The sequence below is a fragment of the Bombus fervidus genome, chromosome 9, assembly GCF_041682495.2.
Source record: "Bombus fervidus isolate BK054 chromosome 9, iyBomFerv1, whole genome shotgun sequence".
Classification (NCBI taxonomy): Eukaryota; Metazoa; Arthropoda; class Insecta; order Hymenoptera; family Apidae; genus Bombus; species Bombus fervidus.
The window spans coordinates 4,915,410-4,936,361 of NC_091525.1; the positions used below are offsets into that span (position 1 = coordinate 4,915,410).

Below are 20,952 nucleotides of genomic sequence, written 5' to 3' on the forward strand. Positions count from 1 at the left end.
TAATATTTCTATCATATTTTACAAACGATTCAATAATTGCAGCAAATAATTACATCGAGTATTACGAATATTAATAGTAGATAGCATAATCTGAATGATGAATAAAAATCATTTCAATATACGATAAACACGATACTAAAAACTATGACTTATCCTTCTTTTTGCTTTTAATTAAATAACAATGAATGATGGAAAAATATTTATGACTATATACAACTATATACAATAATTTGGTATGATAATGATAGTTTATCGAATATTCTGTCCTGTTATCTACTGAATGTAAACATTAATGATACATATACAATTGAACATTACAGATAGTATGTGATTAGTACATAATATACAATAACGTTGTACATATTACTGTAAATGTTCGACATGTGCGTCCCTTGCTCGATGTATCCAACAAATGCCTTTTTCTCGAAACATCAATTATTTGTTAATAAAAGATAGATTACAATGTGTTCGAGTGGAAGACTAAAAATACATATAAGGTATGTTCTTACATATGTTGATTACTATAATTTACATGCTATAAATTTTTGAACGATATTTGTAATTACCAATTATGTTATATATACCTTTATGTTTCATAGCAATTCCCTAATAATCGTAATTCAGTAATCTCAAATTCCTAATAATTTTCTAATGTAATATATTTCGATTAATACATGCACTATGCATATATACATACTTCTCGCGACTTATAGTGTACACTTATATAGATGCCGTGTCGGTTTTACCCGCCAAAACAGTCCAACTGTCCAACTTGTCATGATTGTCAGTTTTTAGAGCCAATGAAACGATTTAAACACAAACATTGTGTTTGTTTTTGATTCTATTCTATCTAAAAATATACTATTATCGTGAGTATACATTACTTGAGGATTAAATTTTTAATATGGACGAAAATGATGATTACGACGATTTACGAAAAAGAAACATAGCCGAAAGAAACGCTATCGTAAGTACTTTTGTTTGATTTAAATTTCTAACCTATAATTATCCGGTGTGTTTATTTGCTTTCAACATTACAGTTTGCCGAGCTTTTCAAAGAGTTAAAAGAACAAACGAACGAGATAAAAGAACTGAAAAAAATACACAATGATACAGAAAATTCAGAAAACGAACCACCTAAAAAAAGACGTAAAACTATTTCTCATCCTAAGAACGATCGTGTTAGAATGAGATATGTAAAGCTTGAATTTCGTAAGAAGTATAATACCAGAAGTAGATCAAGAAATATCTCCCAATGTGAAGAAGAAGAGAAAGAAAATGATATAATTGACCTTAAAAGCAATAAACCTAAACTCCAAGTTCTATTTCCATGGGCGAAGCCATTTCAACGATCGATCGATTTAATGAAGATGGGAGTGTGCGATGTAGATGAAGAGGAAGAGCAACGATCTATGAGCAGTGACGATGGGACCAGTGATGATTTGTATGATATAACTAAAAAGCGAATCTACAATGTAAACAGAGCTCCTTATGACCCAAATAACATACCATCCGTCAGTGAAATTACGGATGAAATGCTAGATAATATTGCAACCAAAAGTACTTCGAAGCAGTATTGTAAAGTTAATGGAACATCCTGTCATCAGTGCAGGCAGAAAACGTTAGATACAAAGACTGTATGTCGTTCAGGAGAATGTATTGGAATTAGAGGACAATTTTGTGGACCTTGCTTAAAAGGACGATATGGCGAAAGTGCCATTGATGCATTAAAAGATCCTGTATGCCATATATATATACATATATATATTTATTTTTTATTTCTGTTCCATAATTATTTATTTTGGTGCAAAAAATTTGCAGAATTGGGTTTGTCCACCTTGCCGTGGTTTATGTAACTGCAGTATATGTAGAACAAGAAGTGGTTTACCCCCAACTGGAGTTTTAGCCCCTATTGCAAAAGAAGAAGGATTTTCGTCTGTTATGGATTACCTTCAATCTGCCGAAACAGATGATACATAATTTTCATTGACACAAGATTTATAGTTATAATAATATAATTAAACATAACAAATGATTTTTTACTGATGAATGTAATATTTTTTAATTGATCGTACAATGTATGAGAAAACTTCACAATAAATATAATAAAATTGTTTTCTGTATTCACGTTGTATACTTCTTTGTTTATAACTTTCTTTCCTATCACTATTTTACTGCAATAATACCATAACGTCTTGGAGATAACATGGGATCAAATAAACGCAGTATCGCAATTTTAGAACACTGATTACTCTTCTGTAAAAATATTATTCTATCCAACATAATGGCTGCTTCTAATACAAGACCAACATGTATCCTTAACATTTGAAATATGTAAAACTTCTCCATTAAATGTGCATAAAGTTGAAACGTTTTTGTCAGTGCTTCTCGTGATGGTATCTAAGGATGCAAGAGTTTTCTTTAAAAAAATATTCAACTAAAATATTTATAATAATGTTATTGCTATACCTTCTCCAAATCTACCCCAATTCTTGAAAATGCCCATTGAGCATAACTTGGAAAATCGTGTGATGGTCCGCCGCGACCTACTCTAGCATTATAAATACCTATTAAAAAACAAAAACAATAGTATATACTATATGAAATACATTAAAACTAAATTAATATAAAAACAAATATACCTAAGGAATGAAAAATGACTTGTAATATTGCTCTGTAGAACAATGATGAAGGTACAGATTTCTTTTTTGTACTTCTTTCAACAGATTGTTGGGCTAACATTCTAGCATTTTTAGAAAAATTAATTTTTTTATTAAATGTTTCATTTGTCAAATGGTAACAACAGGGCACTATACATAAAATATTAATGTCTTTTGTAACTAAGAATGTTCGAATAACTGAGTCAGTGAGAGAACCACAAGTATGTAAGCCAGTTAATATAAGGTTTTTATTTATATCCCAATCAGAAAAATTTTCTTTTATCATTTTTATATAATCGGTTCTGTCGTTAATTTCTTCAACTACATAGCGTACCTAAAACAAAGTACAATTTATCTGTAGTTCATGTATTCAAATGTAGTATTTTATAAAAATTTAATACACTGTTACTACCAGCATTGGAGAGAGTATCAGCTTCTTCCGTAATTTTTTTTGTCTACAAATTGCTCCATTACTACATAATTGTGAAGAATCTATTGCAAGAACAGGAACTTTATGATTTTCTGCTAAAAATGTTGACAGATATGCTTTCCCAGCACCAGCATCTATTACTAGATTATTTGTTTTTGCAGCAACTTCCCCAATAATGTTTCCAAGGGATTCAACCTCGTGTAACTTTTTTGTATTTATAAATTCTATCTTAATATTTTCACACATACATTTCTTCTGATTATTTATATCTAGTAATGTGCTTAAAAAATCTTTTGAGTTTGTTTCTATAGAGCATGATTGCAAAGATAAAGATTTTGCCAACTTTATAAAATTATTCAATATAGGATAATTGTTATTTTCTGTCCAACTAACCCAATTGAGTTCATTCTTCTCTAATTCTGACCTTAAGGCTTCTGGTAAACATGTTGTCCATAAGTTTTCAGTAATAAAATCAACTATATGACAATTTACCAACTTATGATATGTGTTAATGAAATATACGATTTCATCAAAATGTTTATCATACATGATTTTAATATTTATCACATTTAACTTGGCACAATATGGTATAAATTTTGTCCAAATAACAATGCTTATTATGATTGTCAAAAATGTAAAATATTATGAAGCCCAGATACAGTTCTACAATATTGTTCTACTCTTTATTTATTCAAATATAATATTCTCGTACAATTAAAAATCGAGTTTATCCACTTCTGGATATGACGAAGATATTTTTGCTAATGCACAAAACTTGGCATATTTAAATTTAATATTATCTACAATTTTCAATATATCCACCGTCTCATCATTAAATTTAGGAAAATTATAAATATCCTGCAAAAGTGTTTTTGCAATGGAAACCGCTTTCTCTGAATTACATCTATTGGTAGTCAAATATTGTTCCAAAATACCACTGTAATATCCTAATTGAGCACCTAACAAACTACCTCTGTGATATCCAAAATGAAACCCATTTACTAATTGCTTTTTGCCAACCTCAAAACCTTCTTCGTAACCTACGGATTGGGCATTTTCTTCGACAAATAGTAATTCTTCGAACTTCTTATTTATGTCTATATCTTCTTTATCAGACATAATTACTATTATGTATCTATTCAGTACATTGAATAATTTAATTCGATTAAAAAAATCTAGTACGATTCTTAACTACCCTAACTCTAATTTATAATTGGTACTATCGGAGTACTATAAGATGGATATATGAGATGTAAGTATGGGAGCAATTGTAAATACGTATCGAAAATTCAGAGTATACACGGGCATGTCCACCAACATTTAAAGTCACTATCTGCTTCGTTCATGGTTAACAGTAAATATTATCAGATCGGTTAAGGTTATAAGTAACGAAAAACAAATATATATTTCTGAGTTTTTGTTAGGAAATGCTTATTCATAGGCTGTAAAAGCCTATTTGATATTGAAAGAAAAATTCACGAACGTAAATCGAAATATTCTTGTATTGGAATAATATGGCTAGAACCAACTTCAGAGGTGTGTCATGTTTGCAACAAACGCGGTGTTCTTTCTTGTAGTGCATTCAACAATTTTTTAAGTTAATATTTCATAAAGGATGCTCGCGTTAGGACCTAAAAAGGACGGTGGACCCAATACGAAATTTTTTGAGTCCCAAGAAATTCTTACACAACTCGATGGAGTTAAACAATGGCTTTTGAAAAACTGCAAGAAGGTACATCCAAACGCCCGGCGTCGAAATATTTGGTCAATTGCTTACTAGTTTATGTGCTATATTAACAATCTTTTACTTTACTTTTTAATTATTCTATTATTCCATCTGTAATTTATTACGATTATATTTTTATTTTCGAATTAATGTAAATAGTAGAAATAATAATTAAGGTTAATATCATATATAGATAGAACTATTTGTTATATTTCTTTTCTAATAAAATATTGCTTTTATGCGCAGAAATGTTATTTTCATAATGTAGCATGTGAATATTTTATTTCATTTTATAAATTATATGTAAAACCACACATAAATGTATATATATATATGATATTTATATATATTTAACTTAATTGAATGTTGTGTGCATATATATAATGAATATAAATATAATTGTTTGAACACCTTTTAATATTTGCCTTATACCTCTCTCAAATATCTTTTTAGTACGTTCAAACGGATCCTCCTACTAATAAAAGCTTAGCTACATTGATAGTACAATTACTGCAATTTCAAGAAGATAATTTAGGAAAGAATGTTTCAAAACCTCCAATGACAAGACTTCCTGTATGTATTTATTTGTTGATACAATGGAAAGTACCATTATTTAAACTAACCAAATCATTTATTAAATTTTCAGATGAAATGTTTCTTAGATTTTAAACCTGGAGGTGGACTATGTCATATTCTTGCTACAGCATATCGTTTTAAGCAAGAACAAGGATGGCGTCGATTTGATTTCCCTGTTGGAAAGGTAAGTATGATATTATAAACATAATTTAACAATTCTTTACACATACAAATAAATGTTGTTTTTTAGTCAGGATCTCGTATGGACAGAACAGTGGAAATGTTAATGGCAGCTGAACGAGCCTTGGTACAAAATCGTTGTATGATTATACCAAGTGTATATGTTAGACCTGATGTAGACAAATCAACTGCTGCGAAAGTAAAAGAAGCAGTTCGTCGACATCAAGGTAGTATTGTTGAAAATGAAGCAGATGCAACGCACATAATTTACCCCCCAGTTGACCCTATGGAAGAAGAATATGCACGGCCTTGCATGAGACGAGAAAGATCTGTTCTTCTTCATTGGTATTATTTCCCAGATAGTTACGATTCTTGGACTGCATTGGATCTTCCTTGGGACTTTCCAGAAGGAACGCTTACAAATACAAACATGAAATCGATATACAAAGTATCGGCAACGTGGGCGTTAGATTTAGATCAATATAACGAATGGATGAACGAAGAAGACTATGAGATAGATGAAAATGGTCAAAAGAAAATACATAAATACCGACTTTCGGTAGAAGATTTAATGGCTCAGCCATCTCATCCTCCGCCTTCAGCAAAGAAACCAAAACGGAAACGATCTCCTAGTCCATCACCGAAACCGGGAAAGCGTAAAAGCGCAAGAGGGCCATCAGGTGTCCAGAGTACTTCATCTTCGTCGTCACTTACGGCTCCAAAAAAATCACGCGGCGGCGGCGAAGAGGAAGATGATCTCACTCAAGGAATGGAAGATCCACCGGCGGAACCTCGAATTGTAGAAGTAGTTGCAACTCCTACAAATCCTCCTGTAACTGGTCAAGGTAACATTCCAACAAGCGGCACTACTTTGACTACAACAGGCAATAAAAAACAAGACAACGAGCTTCAACCGCTCAAATCTGGTAATATGGCAGACTTGGACGAACCTATGGAAGGAGATAAGGGAAGTTCTCAAAGTACTCAAGATAGGGAAGAACGAGACGCAAGCAAAGAAAGAGGAGAAGGAAATAAAGGAGACGAACCAGAAGATAATGTTACTGAACAAACACATCATATAGTCGTCCCTAGTTATTCTGCTTGGTTTGATTATAATTCAATTCATACTATAGAAAAGAGAGCTTTATCTGAGTTTTTTAATGGTAAAAATAAATCTAAAACACCAGAAATTTATCTTGCATACAGAAATTTTATGATTGACACGTACAGATTAAATCCTACAGAGTACATTACATCGACAGCTTGTAGACGTAACTTAGCAGGCGATGTTTGTGCAATTATGCGTGTGCATGCGTTTTTGGAACAATGGGGACTTATTAATTACCAGGTAGACGCAGAATCAAGACCGACACCTATGGGACCACCTCCGACATCACATTTCCATGTATTATCAGATACTCCATCAGGTTTAGCCCCAGTTAATCCAAATCCTCCGAAGACACCACAGCCTTCTGCTGCGAAGACATTACTCGATTTAGAAAAAAAGTCATCCAGCTTGGGAACAGAGGAGAAAGCCTCAGCTGGTGTGATGGCAAATTTTGGATTAAAAATCGATCAGTATTCGAGGAAACCAGCAGTTTTGAAAAACAAACAAGCTGCTGGCGCTACTCGCGATTGGACAGAACAAGAAACGCTTTTACTATTAGAAGGACTAGAATTACACAAAGATGATTGGAACAAAGTTTGCGAACATGTGGGTTCGAGAACGCAGGATGAATGTATCTTACATTTCTTACGACTTCCAATAGAAGATCCATATTTAGAAGAAGGTGGACCAGAAGGCTTGGGTCCATTAGCTTATCAACCAGTACCATTTTCTAAAGCTGGTAATCCAGTTATGAGTACTGTAGCATTTTTGGCTTCAGTCGTTGATCCCAGAGTTGCAGCAAGTGCAGCTAAAGCTGCTATGGAAGAATTTGCAGCCATTAAGGACCAAGTACCAGCAGCTTTATTAGATCAACACTTGAGAAATGTTCAAGCTAGTGCTAACTCTGATGGTAATTAATCCTTTTCCTATTCTTTTCTTATCACAATAGAGTATTGAATAACTTTTAATATCCTGAAATAATAACTATTTTTCAATTATATAGGTAAGTTTGATCCAGCTGCAGGACTAGCACAATCAGGTATAGCTGGAACAGGTCCACCCGAACCCCCGGACGATACAACACCACCTTCAAATACTGGAAACGTTCCAGCAACAGTGGCCACATCTCCACATTCGGCAACAGCAGCTTCTATGGAAATGAAAAAGGAGGAACAAGAAAAATCTAAAGAATCTGAAATTGAGCAAAGTCAATTAGATATAACTAAAAAGGAAGATGAACTAAAAGAAACCGAAGAAGATACAAAATCAACTATGGATGCTGAAACTATGGAGGCAAAAGAAAAGAAAGACAAGGTAAATTATTATTTTACGATGTCATATTTATTAAATATTATTATATTTATGCATTGTCTATTGTCATCTTTTTTTTTTTTTTTTTTTTTTTTTATTATAGGTGGTGCGAGACGCTCAACTCCAGTCTGCAGCTGCAGCAGCGTTAGCGGCAGCTGCCGTTAAAGCAAAACATTTGGCAGCTGTAGAAGAACGTAAAATTAAATCTTTAGTAGCGTTGCTTGTTGAGACACAAATGAAAAAATTGGAAATTAAATTACGTCATTTTGAAGAGCTGGAAACTACGATGGAACGAGAACGCGAAGGTCTCGAATATCAACGACAACAACTCATTACAGAAAGACAACAGTTTCATTTAGAACAATTAAAAGCCGCAGAATTCAGAGCTAGGCAACAAGCGCATCAGCGTTTAGCCCAAGAACAGCAACAGCAACAACAAAATCAACACCCTACATGGCAACCTACTGCACAGCAACAACAGCAACAACAGCCACCGAGTCCACAACCACCGGCTCAACAACCACCGCCGCACACACCTCCGCAACAGGCATAATCTTTTTGTAAGTTATATATCATATTTATAAATTTTAGTTATTGACCAGCGTAATAGTGTAATATTTTATCGTATGTTGATAAAAAGTATGAACGTAGAATTTTCAATGGCAAGTATAGTATTTTTGCAACATAGAATAATGTTCACTTTATTTCCTCTCATTTAATATAACTAGATATTTTTATAGACTTTCGTGTCATAAAAATGCCAATTTTTATCGAAATTTACATAATTTAATCGCGTATAAACATATACATAAGATTACGCGATGACAATTAAAATTCATTTGTTTTGTAGCCATGTAAGAAAGATATTCGAATAATATTCATAAAGATTTCGTATGATTCAATCTATAAAGCATGATTATGAACCAGTTCTAAAACTAGATCAGTCATAAGTCGCGCACATTCGACTCCTCCTCGCGGCGGTACTCGAGCGCTTTGCTTCCCTTTACTTGTTTCTGATTCTTCATATAAATCTGGAGCTTCGTTGCTTTCGCACGTACTAATTGGCAAAATATCCAATGCAAGCCCTGCACCGAATCGGCCGCATCGTCGCATTTCTTCGTTTAATCTGTACATGATAAATAGAACAGGAAAATTAGAGGATGCACTAAGAGTAATCGTTTACAAAATTTATCCGTTATCTTTTTCAACTTATGGACATATTGTGCATGATGTTACTTACAGTTCCCACATTACAGATGGATCTATTGGTGGCTGTTTTGGATTAAGCGTATGTAACGAAGACATTAGATGGAAATGATAATGTTGAAGAAGCTGTGTCATGTGCGCTCGTCTAATCTCTCCATTTGCACAGCAATACAACAAATTCGCAAGATCAAGGGCAAGTGAACCAACTCGAGATAGTTGGAAATCAACTAAATAGACATCCTGTAAAGTCATAGCATTAATCGTAATTTAAGATTTGACCCACTTAATCTAATCTAATCGAAATTCAATCAATATTAATATTAATGTTCGAATTATTTCTGCTTCGTAAACAAAGTAAAAAACTAAGATAAATATTTTTACACTATACTTATGCCTGTGCTTTCTTGTTTCTTGTTTTAATAAATTTTAGTAAGTATAGAAATAGGATGTATAAAAATCCCAACTATATAAATAATGGAAAAACATGATTTAGTTATACCATCAAGTATGATAACTGACTTGACTGAATCTGAATAATTTCTATTTTTATGAAATAGAAATTTTATGAATTACAAATATTGTTGCTTTAACATTATTAAAATGCTACTTATACAAGACAATTGGTAAAAAGCGGAAAGAACGTAATATCTAAAAATCTTATAAATTAATGAGTAATAAAATTATACCAAGAAACATTATTTCTTGATTCTTCGATTCCTATATAATAGAATTATACAACGTACGCGTGTACACACAACACTTTTTGTACATTTTGATACAACAATATATGTAAATAAGATATTAAATATTATCTACATATAATACTTACTTCTTCATCTGGATTGGTCGAATCATCTTTAAATAAAAAATTATTAGTCCAACAATCACCATGACAAAAAACTGTAAGAGGACCTTGCATGGCTGCAATTTCGCTCATGGTACGAAAAAATACATCATCGTTAAGAAATGCTTGTAATTTCTCCATTATCTCGAGTCTCTTAGATTCCATGTGAGGAGGAAAACCATCAGAAACCATTCTAATGGCATTCTTAGCAGCAACATGATAATACTGACGATACCAATCCTCATTTTCTGTTCGAAAAAGGGCTTCTTGTATACCTTGACCTCTATTTGGATCTGTCAGTCTTGCAAATTCTTCCGGCCTTGTACATCCATACGTACACATTAATATACACACTTATATAAAGATATAATAATATAACATAATAATAAAAAAGGAGGAAAAGATAACATTATTTGACTTGCCTCGTTTCTCTAAGAGTTAGGCTGAGCGCATGAAAACCAGCTAAAGCTTTCAACGTTCGTTTCAAATGCTCAAGTTGTAATCCTTTTCTTCTGTCTTCCATTTTAAAGCCTCTTTCTCGTAAATCTTCCATAACAATAAGATCAATTCGCGCTGCGTATATTTTTGCGACTCCTCCAAAAACGTCTTTACCATTTGTTTGTAATTCATTCAGAGCAGGCCACACATGCGTATAAAATGCTACTTCGTTTTGAAATAGAAGTTCGCTTTTAAAAGCTTCACGATGTTCTCTTGATCGAGGTAAAACTTTGTAAATAATCGCACGTTCATAATTAACCCATTCACGATCTTTTATTTGTTTTCGACCTTTTGCTCGAATACGATATAACATAGATGTATAATTGTCACCTCTTCCTGAACCGAGTTCTTCTTCCAAACTGGTAATTTCCACATCAGGTTCATCCTTTGTTATTAATTCACGCACAGATTCTAATGTAAGACTCACGTGTCCTTCCTCATCCATCACTCTGATACTAAGGATAAAAGTTATAACTTTTAAAAACTGTGAAGAAGAAGATTTCGTGTATCTATAAGATTCTTGAATCAATAAATATCGTAACACTTTGGCCTTTGAACGTGGACGAATGAGTTACGATGTTAAGCTACGATGCAGGAAATAAGTATTTGAGTGACGAGAGAATAGTGCCTCCCACTGTCGCACAGCATAATTTATTAATCGTAAGTACCCTAGCTAGGGGGGCAAGGACGTTAATACATATCAATCACGCATGTAATTTCTATTCTTTGAATGACAAATTGATTGAAATTCTTACACATATAACACAAATTTAATGAAGAAATTGAGTCAGTTTTATAAATTTTATATAGCTCAATACAACATTTAAATTTACAATTGCAAGAACAATAACAAAGAAAGAGAGTACGCAATTACATAATTGACATAATTTTTTCATAATTAATTTGATTTTTCGGTATTAGAGGAATTTAATGCTTCCGCCCCAACTAAATTAATCAATTCCTTGCGATAAGCATCCGTTAATTGTGGAAGATTGAGTAATTCTGTAGCCATTTTAACAATATGTGGAAATCCTGAATTTACAGAATATTTGAGAATAAGCTGTAAAGATAAATGCCTTAAGGTTACACTTTAAATTCGAAGAAGCTAAACTAATTCTAACAAACTAACTAACAAACTAAGGAGATTATAAATATGAATATACGTACAAAAGCTCCCAAAATACATTTTTCTGAAATATAACTTTCAAATAATTCATTCACTTGTTTTTCATTCATTGTTGGAAGAAATAAATCTGATTCTTCAATAGTATATGTCAAAACTTCAATACTTTCTTTTATACGACCACCATGCAACAACATTGTTGCTATACAAGCTATTGTGGAATTTTCAAGTGGAGTATATGTTTCTTGTTTTGTTTTGATCTCTTTCTGTCAATAGCAAATTGTTTATTTTTATTACATGTATTTTTTTGTCATTTACTATTATAAACAAACCAACCTGGATAGCTTCCCAACAATCCCAAGCTGCATCCATAAAAATCGTTTTTAAAGGTGAAGCAGCAGGTAAAACATCCATTTTCATTAAAGATAATACTTTAAGTTTCAATGGAAGGTCTGTGAAACATAAAGTATTTATGTCTGACCATAATCTCGGTAGATATTTCATTAGAGTTGCTGATGAATGATGTTTAAAATGTTCTACGATATCTTGAAAAGTGCGTTTTGTTGGCACATGTATATTTGGTACAAGTTTTTCGTAAAATTCAAAAAACTCATCAAGTGTACTTGTTGATAATACTAGTGATATATACGAAACGTAATAAACGTTTTCCTATATAAAAAGGTTTAATATAAAAGGGCATTAAATTTAATATAATATCATTTAATATAAATACTTTAAAAAGCCATACTGTTGCAGCAGATGAAATCAATTTATAATTGTCTCCTGTTAGAAGAAGCTTATGAATCATATCACCAGCTTCTCTATCCATGTAAGTAGAAGCTATATACATAGCATGTTTAAAAAATGTATTATCCATTGGATCTTGAATACTAAAACTTTCATTTCCTATTGAGAGTAGAATATCTACGAAATTAGCATGCGCATTTTTATCTGTAAGAGAGGAATATAATTAACTATTGTAAATAAATAAAATTAAAAAAAAGACCATTAATAAGTTATAATTACTCTCTTCCATAAATATAAGCATAATATAATAATATGATGCTAACGAAAATTTTATATTCATTCGTTTGAAGTCCATAAGCAAACGTTTTGCAATATCTTCACCATTCTTCAGTTGTGAAAATCTAATCACTCTAAGGGCAGCATTCAATGTTCTAACATTCGGTTTAATCCTTTTCTTATTTATTGCATTAAGAACATCAAAAAGATGTTCTATTTGCAGTTCAGACTTATGACCAAATAATTCTGGAATCCGCATCAATAAATAATTGTAAGTAGTAATATTTAATGGAATATCTTTCTCTTTGCATTCGTGATACAATAACCAGGCTTCATTTATCTAAGAACATAAATTATAAATGTATTGTATGTTAAAAATATACAAAGATTCGTTCAGAAATTAAAGTTAGTATACTCTTGAATGTTTTGCTAAACCACATATTATAGTGTTATAAGCTGCTGCTGCTGTTGAAGAATCTTGTGTTTTTAAAAATTCAAACAATTCATTGATTTCTGACATATACCTAAAATATGAAACTATTGAAAATAGTAAAATGTAAGTATGATTCTCTACTTTCATTATCTTTCTTTATTACTTACTGCCAAAGATATTTATCCTGCTTTGTAGTAAACCATTCTTCTAAACGTGAATTATTCTGTGAATTGATTTCATTGTTATAAAAACACAATAACTCTAAAAGTATTTGTTTTGTATCATTAGAAACATTATAGTCTAACAACTTATAGATATGCAAAGCATCAGGCACTATACACTTGGATATGATACGTAAAAGTATTTCTTCTGATACTTGACTTTTATCAGTATATGTTGAGAGTGGTGTAAATGCCTTAAATACAAATTAAAAATTAAAATGTTTAAATACACCAAATATAATATATGCATGTTATATCAATACTAAATAAAACATACTTCAATTTCTGGTTCTGAGAGATGTTTTGGAAATAAATCTCTGTGTTCATTATGAATCCATTTTGCAGCTTTTCTGCCTGACTCATATGATAATGCAAAAACACGATGCTCTGTTTTCTTCAATGGAATTAAATAAGGATCATCATGGTACAAATAACTGATGTTATTAAAATCTTTTGGTATTGTTTGTTCAAGAGCCTTTTAAAAAAAGTAGAAATAACAAAGTTGATATATATTTCCCTTGATATATTTTCTACAAAAGTAAATTTTTAGTATATTTACCTCTAAAATATCCGTAGGACCACGTTGTATTCTAGCTGGTATTTTAACTTTAGAATTTGATACTGATAATGAAGATTGTAACCTTTTTAACTCAACACATGAAGTCCTGTGAAACAGATAATTTATTGATATTAGGGCGGAAAAATAATATGATGTGTATTATTTAATAAATAATAATATTCTAAATCTTTTTACCAACTTCAATAAATTATGTCATTGTAGTAAACGTTACTAACCTATCTAAAAGATATCTGAGGCGATTCATTATGAATACTTTGATTAAATGCTGTTCATAATACAAAATCTTGTTATTTAAATATTATATAAAATGTAATTGAAAATCGCAAAAGTTAAAACGTGACATATACATTTGCCTGTGAAATTCTGTGTACTGTGCCTCTCTTCAAATAATTACAACGAAAATATGTACACTCATGTGTGTAGTACGAAGCGAAGTTTACACGACACGCTTTTATCGTTTCTACTTGAACTGACTTGGACATCTATTTGGTTGCCTATGTGTAGGCTTTATTTTTTTTTGTATTTACAAAATTAGATAAATTAAGAATGTTATAAAAGTTTTATCGAAAAATTTTTACAATTTTATAAATTTCTACTTAATTGGAATTTGATAATAGCATTAGATTACATATTACGAAATACTACTTTAATATTCTATCACACCACTGAATTTTGATCTTTTAGTTGCAGTTATATCTTTATGATAAAATAAATCAATTATTTGAATATAAAATTAGAAAAATTTTCAATAAAATAGTAGAACATAAACGAATATTAAAAAATTTTACTTTTCATAGAAAGTAGATTTTAGAACATCGATTGTCTGTATTTATTTATAACAATAATTTGTATTTTTAAATTTTCTTATACTAAATTAATCAAATAATGATGCAGTTTATAAAACAAATCGAATATTAATTCATATTTAACCAAATAATCGACATTGATTGTTTTGAATGTAAAACATTTCAAAAGTAATCTTCCATGAAGAAGATTTGCAGAACCAATATGAAAAATAGGCAAATTTACTATTTGCTATTATTTAAATATTGTTATGCAGAAAGATTACATAAACAAAATTGTAGATGAATAACAGCATAGATATATTTAGATTGTGATTAAAATAATAATGTACAAAATAAAACAAAATCGATCGTAAAACTGACGAACTGCAGAAAACATGGAACATTCTAATGGAACATGGAACGTGTAAAGAAAAATTTCCTTAAGAAATATGTTCAACCCTTTCTTATTAAATGCTTTGACGCATCATTTTTATCTTTGGTTTTATAAGAACATCATATATACATATATACATATGTATATGTAATAGATGAATATGGCAGCTGCACCGTCGTATCTACAAGATAGAGATTCATTTCTTTCAGCGCATTTATTGTTTAGCATATGAATAGTAAATACACGTATACGTATACATATATACGTATGGATGTTGAAGTATACCCTTTGGCATATTACAAAGAATTGAATAAAGTTTATAAGGAAGCCAAAACCAGTCCGCGAAGAGAAGCAGTTCTCTGCCGTGAGAATATGCGTGCGCGTAAACGTGTTAACATGTAATTGTATGTGCATGTACGTATACTATATAGTGCTCACATAGGGAAGAAGCCAGGTGTTTTATTTCAAACCGTGGGACTCTTAAAAGGGGATGCTTACACCACGTCTTCTACTTGAAGAATATGAATGAAAAACAAAATTCGTGTTTCACCGACTAACAAGAGAAACGACATTAGCTCGACTACTTTCATTGTATTTTCTTATTCGATCGAACGTAACTTAACCCCTAGTCCTCTCGTTTTTTTCTTCTTCTCTTTTCAGCTAATTTTCTCTTTTCCTTGTATTTCACTACAGTAAAAAGAATCAAACGGTACTTTAGTATGAATTTTTAAGCAACAATACATATCATATTGTATTTATATTACTTTGAAAGATGAACAAAGAAATATCGAATCTATCATTGTCCATCACTTTCTTTTGTTCTATTCTTGGTCGAATAATTCGCGAATTTAACGAATTCGATCGTGAGAGAATGACACTATGAAAAAAGAAAATTGATTCTTTTTCGTTTTTTTCGTTAATTACAAATAAATTTTTAACAATCTTTAATGGAACTAAAATTCCAAATCATCCAATAATTATCGACTTCTAGAAGCTTATATATATGATCTGAAATTTACCGAACGAAACAATGATATGGGTTAGTAAATATGTAGATATGAGTAGAAATTAATAGAATAAAAGTTCTCAACTTATTCGATTTTTAATTTTTAATGCAATATACTTTAAAAGTAAGAGAAATTTTTGCAATATTAGGATTAGGATAATAAATTTTAGATAAAACGAACTTAATTTTTTCAATGTTTTTTATTATTCCATTTCGCACATAAATTTTATCTAAGTGTAAAGAATATGTACATTTGAGATTTGTAATGTAAAATTTAACATCTGTCACTAAAATTTAATATATTTAGATGTTACATGCCATTTATTTGGATATACCCATACGTAACATAAGGAGTTGAGGGCATTTTGTCCTGTCCTTTTTTATTTCTAAATAAAACGAGTATCAATATACATAAATAAACAGTATATTTTTATAGTAACAAAAGCTAAATTTTGTGTACATTCTTAGCTTTTCGAATAATGAATAATCTGGAGGATATTTTAGTCCGGTATCGGAAGCGCAACAGATGATAGGTCGAATAGATCTAGCAGGCCGGGACGAGTGCAATTTGATCTAACCTTCAACAAATAATGCCCACATCCCAACCTGTTAGTATCCTCGACGAATTCAGGTAAAATGATTACCATTGTCTTCTTGTTAATCCTTTGTTTTTCCATCAATATTCATCGATCGTTGTTTGTTTCTGTCTTCTACGATGAAATATAATGCATTCCGATAGGCCGGGACAAGTGCAATATTGAGAATTATATTATAAAACATTGTCACAAATCTCGGCCTATCTTTTATGCAAAATAACAGATTTTCTCGTGCCAAGATAAATTACAATAGAACAATGAAATTTATATGTACAGCGAGGTTATGTAAAGAATTGTTTATACAAAACATTTAATTCTATTAGGTTATAAGAACAGTTGTGTAATGATTGGAAAGAAAAGTTTTCATCGAATCTTTGTGTAAACACGTGCTCTTGAGAAAACTCCTAATCTTACAATCAGGTATTTTCACACAATCTCTTCGATTCGGTCTTCAAATAAGTCATTTCCAAATCAAAGAGAATTCTATCCACTTTAATTCATTTATGTTATGAATTATGATAGATCGTGTGCTAGTGTAGTTTTGTACACGAGTTTGGGTCCACTACAGCTTCGTGCACAAATATTACGTAGAAACCGGGTACGATTAACATACAAGGTACGCGCCGTATAATTTTAAGTCAAACATTATTCGAACAACACTTCAATTCAATATTAAGACTTAAATTTAAAGGAAGCCCTTATAATTTTCTTGGTTAATCTTCACGCACATACCTACGACACACATTTGACCAAACGGCTTTCTACAGTTTCGGTAACTACAATTTTCAACAACCCATTCCCTCGATCTTGCCTGTTTTCGAACACGATAATAAAATAGCAGGTAGACAGTGTTTGATCCGCTATTCTGTAACCGTCACAGACATATCGCAGTGAGTAATACACATTTTGACAAAAACACGTTGCCGGTGTACACCCTAACCCCCAAATCAAAATAAATGACGTCCTTCGCCGGTTGCCAATATCCCGCGTTACGTTTATCCTCTCTTCCTTACCCCTCGTCACGTTCAATGTTTCGTCCCGTTTCGTCTCGTTTCGTCTCGTTTCGTCTTTTATCTAGTTGGAAAGTGCGATGTAAACGTCGTAAAATCGACGTAGGAAACCAAACGATCCGAGTTTATTCGTCCACTGCACGACACTATCGTCAAAATACAACGTATATATCACGATTTATTTTAGAACAATACATCGATGATAACTACGACGACAACGGTAATAATAATATTAACGATTACAACAATAACAAGACGTAAACTTCTTCCGTTGAGCTCGTGTTTCTCGAGAAGGAAGCACGAAAGACGTGACAACATCCCGCCCAGAGAGTTCTCGACAAACTGCTGCTCGTGACCAGGTGTCTCTTCTCTTTATTCCTTTTGGGTCCCAAGTACATGAAAGCCCCCAGCTATATAGGTACCCCTAAGGGTCGATGGTGGGGGCTTATTCTTATTTAACAGCAACGAAGCAGGAACACCAGCAACAACCAACTTTAAAGCTTCCCTCTTTTTCTTTTTCGTGTCCTTTTCTCGATCTCTTTTTACTCTCCATCTTTCTCCGTCAGTTTCTACCTTCAATTCTTCCAACTTCCTCCCCTTTTCTTCTCCCATTTGCTATATCTTTCTCTTTCTCCCTTTCTTTTCCCTTCCGTCACCCTCCTTCTACTTTCTTGCTACCTATCTCTTTCTCCTATTTATTCGAGTGGCTTTATTCTTTCTTTCTATCTTACATTCCTTCCTCGTCCTTCTTGGGCCACTTTGTAGCGCAGATCTATCGTTAAAGCCCGCCAAAATTGTATCAGCTGTCCTGAATTTTGCTCCGCCTGTCAAGTACGTGACGTATACGGTTCTTCTTGTTCTGTCTTTTTGTTAGCTAGGTGTCCTATGGGAAAAAAGGGTCAGCCGAATCTTACAATAGTAAGACTATTACAATTTGCGCAGTGACACTTTTCATGACGTTTTAAAAATATCGTTTCAAAATTATCGTGCATAACACATACTAAATATGCATAAATACGTAACGACTTATTTTTAAATAAAAATGAATTTTTACTTAAAATAAGTCTTTAGCTTTTCTGTATATTTGTTTTAAGAAGCAAAGCTCACTTGCAATTTGTACTACGTAGTTACAGTTACGAATGATTAAACATGCGAACGTTGAACATATATCATTCAAAACTTGGACAAAGGAACATCAATGGTTAAATATCTTCTTCGATGATAACTGCAAAGTTAAATTGCTGCAATTATACTGCATAAACATTGTTATGAATTATAATTCTGATTCCAATACATATAACTTAATTAATACATTTGGGATGGAATAATTAAATTTTTGACAAGTTGATGAGATCAACTAATTTGACCGTAAACTAATTGAATTGGATTTAACATCTGGTTCTGCCATTTTAGTATACATTCATAAAAACATTATGTAAACACATAGGATTGAAGTAGCAAAGACAAATTCGAAAATGAAACTGAAATATTTTCATACGAAGTACGCGATATGTTTAATTGAAAAACGTACAATTTGATGATATAACTGTTTGATCGAATTGCTGTAAATTTTCAAATAAGACGTTACCTTAGTGTCATTCTTTGATTTGGTGTTGATACGCGTTCATACGCAAAAGAAGAAAGAAGATTAAAAACAGAGAATGATTGAGAACCACTTGTAGGAGGACAGCTGCCGCAGCGAGCGCATCTGCTGTCGGTTGCGCGGGCACGCGCGCTTACATATCCTTATTCCTATGTTGGTACTATACACTCTATATAGATGTACACGGGTCGAACGCATACGGTACTCCTCTGTTCTCTTTATTTCTACCGTGTTGTTCCATCCTTTTTTCGCTAGTCCTTTCCTTTTCCCTTTCTTTCCTTATTTTTGTCCGAACATTCGCTGCCCCTCTCCTCACCCCTTCTCTCTCTCTTCTCATTCTTTCCTCCTTCCCCTCCTATCTACCTGTGTCCTTCGTCCATTTCAGTTGGTTTCTTTTTTCTCACCCTTCAAACTGCGACATCACAGCATTCGAATCCCGTTTTCAATATACCTTCTAGCAAATGCGTCTTCTCGTTGTATTGGGGGTTGACGGACCATCGTCTTCCCTTTAATACCGTTCAGGGTAAGGATTTATAATCCATGAAAGAGAGGGTCTACTCGTGTTTATGGCATATACGATGGCTGTCCGATTTCGAAAGGCTCGTACACCTAGTTCATAATACAGAGCTTATGCGAGCAATAGGGTTTTCTACGGTGTGTAACAGCACACGATGCAGCTTGCCATACAGCCGGTACGTAGGCCGCCGTGGTACCCGAAAATTTTCTTTGTTCCCATTGTTCAGCGAATTTCCACTGTGCTTTTACGATAGCTACGTTTCTTAGAAAATTGTCGAATTTTTCAACCGAAGGATTTTTCCATCTGCTTACCTTGTTCCGCCTTTATTTCCTTCCTTCTTTTTTTCTTCTTTATTATCTACAAAAACCCTCACGGGATTTTAAGTTCGGCTCTTTTGTTCCTTTCCTTACCTGCTCTCGTTGAAACGAACTGATGCGGTAGTTATTGGTATACTTCGTTTAAATTTTTCTCAAAATTCACTGAGTTCATCTACTGCGTTTATTTTCAAGAACGAAAGAATGTTAGTAGAAAATTTGTCATCAGCACTTAATTTTGCAAATTGCATCTATGATTCTTATCTCTAGTGAAGAATAAAATTGATATCTGTTATAATATTTAAGGCGATTTCTTGAATGTTTAGCGTGATGCTAAGGTTAATGCTAGATCAATTTCGTAGAAAGTTGGAATTTCTTTTCTGTAGTGTTATTTTTGTCTTTATCTTATCTTTAAATAAGAAAAGTTTTGAAGTATATCGACACATGTCAGAGAATGGCATCAATGTGCAGCATGTGCTTCACACCGTAGGGCCCAGATGGCAAGCGTTGAATCCCTTGCTTAAATTTTCATCACGATATAACACTACATACTGCCTTCTAGACCACCTGTTCTATGCGTAGTTTGAAACTATTCCTATAATTTCATATTACGTACAAATATATATATGAATTAATAGTGTATATAATAATAGAAAAAAATGTATTATTTTCGTTAATTTTTTCAAACTATTGAACCTTTATATTTGTTAGCCGTTCATATGTACGCTATGTAAATTATTTATGTATATATGTAAAATATAGATCGATCAATTTTTCAATCACCCTGCATTAATAAAGAAATTCTGAT

At 32.2% G+C, this 20,952-nt stretch overlaps 7 protein-coding genes across 9 annotated transcripts in view; 3 read left to right on the forward strand and 4 right to left on the reverse strand.

The window, feature by feature from the left end:
• Window positions 1–372: 372 nt before the first annotated feature.
• LOC139990498 (uncharacterized) lies at window positions 373–2,031 on the forward strand. Its single transcript, XM_072009856.1, has 4 exons — window positions 373–497; window positions 729–967; window positions 1,041–1,739; window positions 1,822–2,031. The coding sequence occupies exons 2-4, from the start codon at window positions 905–907 to the stop codon at window positions 1,978–1,980; spliced, it is 921 nt and encodes a 306-aa protein (XP_071865957.1). The 5' UTR covers window positions 373–497; window positions 729–904; the 3' UTR covers window positions 1,981–2,031.
• LOC139990487 (probable methyltransferase-like protein 25) lies at window positions 1,748–3,639 on the reverse strand. Its single transcript, XM_072009834.1, has 4 exons — window positions 3,073–3,639; window positions 2,643–2,994; window positions 2,470–2,567; window positions 1,748–2,400 (listed from the first exon to the last, which is right to left on the reverse strand). Exons 1-4 carry the CDS (start codon window positions 3,637–3,639, stop codon window positions 2,167–2,169), a joined length of 1,251 nt encoding a protein of 416 aa, XP_071865935.1. The 3' UTR covers window positions 1,748–2,166.
• A 107-nt stretch (window positions 3,640–3,746) lies between these two features.
• Window positions 3,747–4,349, reverse strand: LOC139990514 (uncharacterized). The gene has a single exon (XM_072009883.1). The coding sequence runs from the start codon at window positions 4,207–4,209 to the stop codon at window positions 3,805–3,807; it is 405 nt and encodes a 134-aa protein (XP_071865984.1). The 5' UTR covers window positions 4,210–4,349; the 3' UTR covers window positions 3,747–3,804.
• Window positions 4,350–4,428: 79 nt separating this feature from the next.
• Mor (SWI/SNF- related protein mor) lies at window positions 4,429–9,890 on the forward strand. 2 transcript variants are annotated; one of them, XM_072009707.1, is made up of 7 exons: window positions 4,429–4,822; window positions 5,270–5,389; window positions 5,463–5,576; window positions 5,643–7,590; window positions 7,684–7,994; window positions 8,095–8,551; window positions 9,234–9,890. In XM_072009707.1, the coding sequence occupies exons 1-6, from the start codon at window positions 4,706–4,708 to the stop codon at window positions 8,542–8,544; spliced, it is 3,060 nt and encodes a 1,019-aa protein (XP_071865808.1). In that variant the 5' UTR covers window positions 4,429–4,705; the 3' UTR covers window positions 8,545–8,551; window positions 9,234–9,890. The 2 variants fall into 2 exon arrangements, with proteins under 2 accessions (XP_071865808.1, XP_071865807.1); XM_072009706.1 differs by having other exon boundaries at window positions 9,248–9,890.
• Window positions 8,756–11,123, reverse strand: LOC139990485 (uncharacterized). The gene is made up of 4 exons (XM_072009830.1): window positions 10,464–11,123; window positions 10,027–10,360; window positions 9,232–9,437; window positions 8,756–9,117 (listed from the first exon to the last, which is right to left on the reverse strand). The coding sequence occupies exons 1-4, from the start codon at window positions 10,982–10,984 to the stop codon at window positions 8,895–8,897; spliced, it is 1,284 nt and encodes a 427-aa protein (XP_071865931.1). The 5' UTR covers window positions 10,985–11,123; the 3' UTR covers window positions 8,756–8,894.
• A 203-nt stretch (window positions 11,124–11,326) lies between these two features.
• On the reverse strand, window positions 11,327–14,338 carry LOC139990457 (small ribosomal subunit protein mS39). Its single transcript, XM_072009727.2, has 10 exons — window positions 14,135–14,338; window positions 13,899–14,004; window positions 13,617–13,814; window positions 13,286–13,533; window positions 13,101–13,209; window positions 12,689–13,025; window positions 12,411–12,613; window positions 11,999–12,331; window positions 11,707–11,928; window positions 11,327–11,599 (listed from the first exon to the last, which is right to left on the reverse strand). The coding sequence occupies exons 1-10, from the start codon at window positions 14,161–14,163 to the stop codon at window positions 11,438–11,440; spliced, it is 1,947 nt and encodes a 648-aa protein (XP_071865828.1). The 5' UTR covers window positions 14,164–14,338; the 3' UTR covers window positions 11,327–11,437.
• A 6,075-nt stretch (window positions 14,339–20,413) lies between these two features.
• Window positions 20,414–20,952, forward strand: part of Hfp (Poly(U)-binding-splicing factor hfp) — a 49,041-nt gene continuing 48,502 nt past the window's right edge. Inside the window, exon 1 of one of the 2 annotated variants that reach the window (XM_072009771.1) lies at window positions 20,414–20,427. The gene's annotated coding sequence lies outside the window, so the exon portion shown is untranslated. The remainder of the gene's footprint in view (window positions 20,428–20,952) is intronic. The other variant, XM_072009774.1, reaches the window with a different exon arrangement.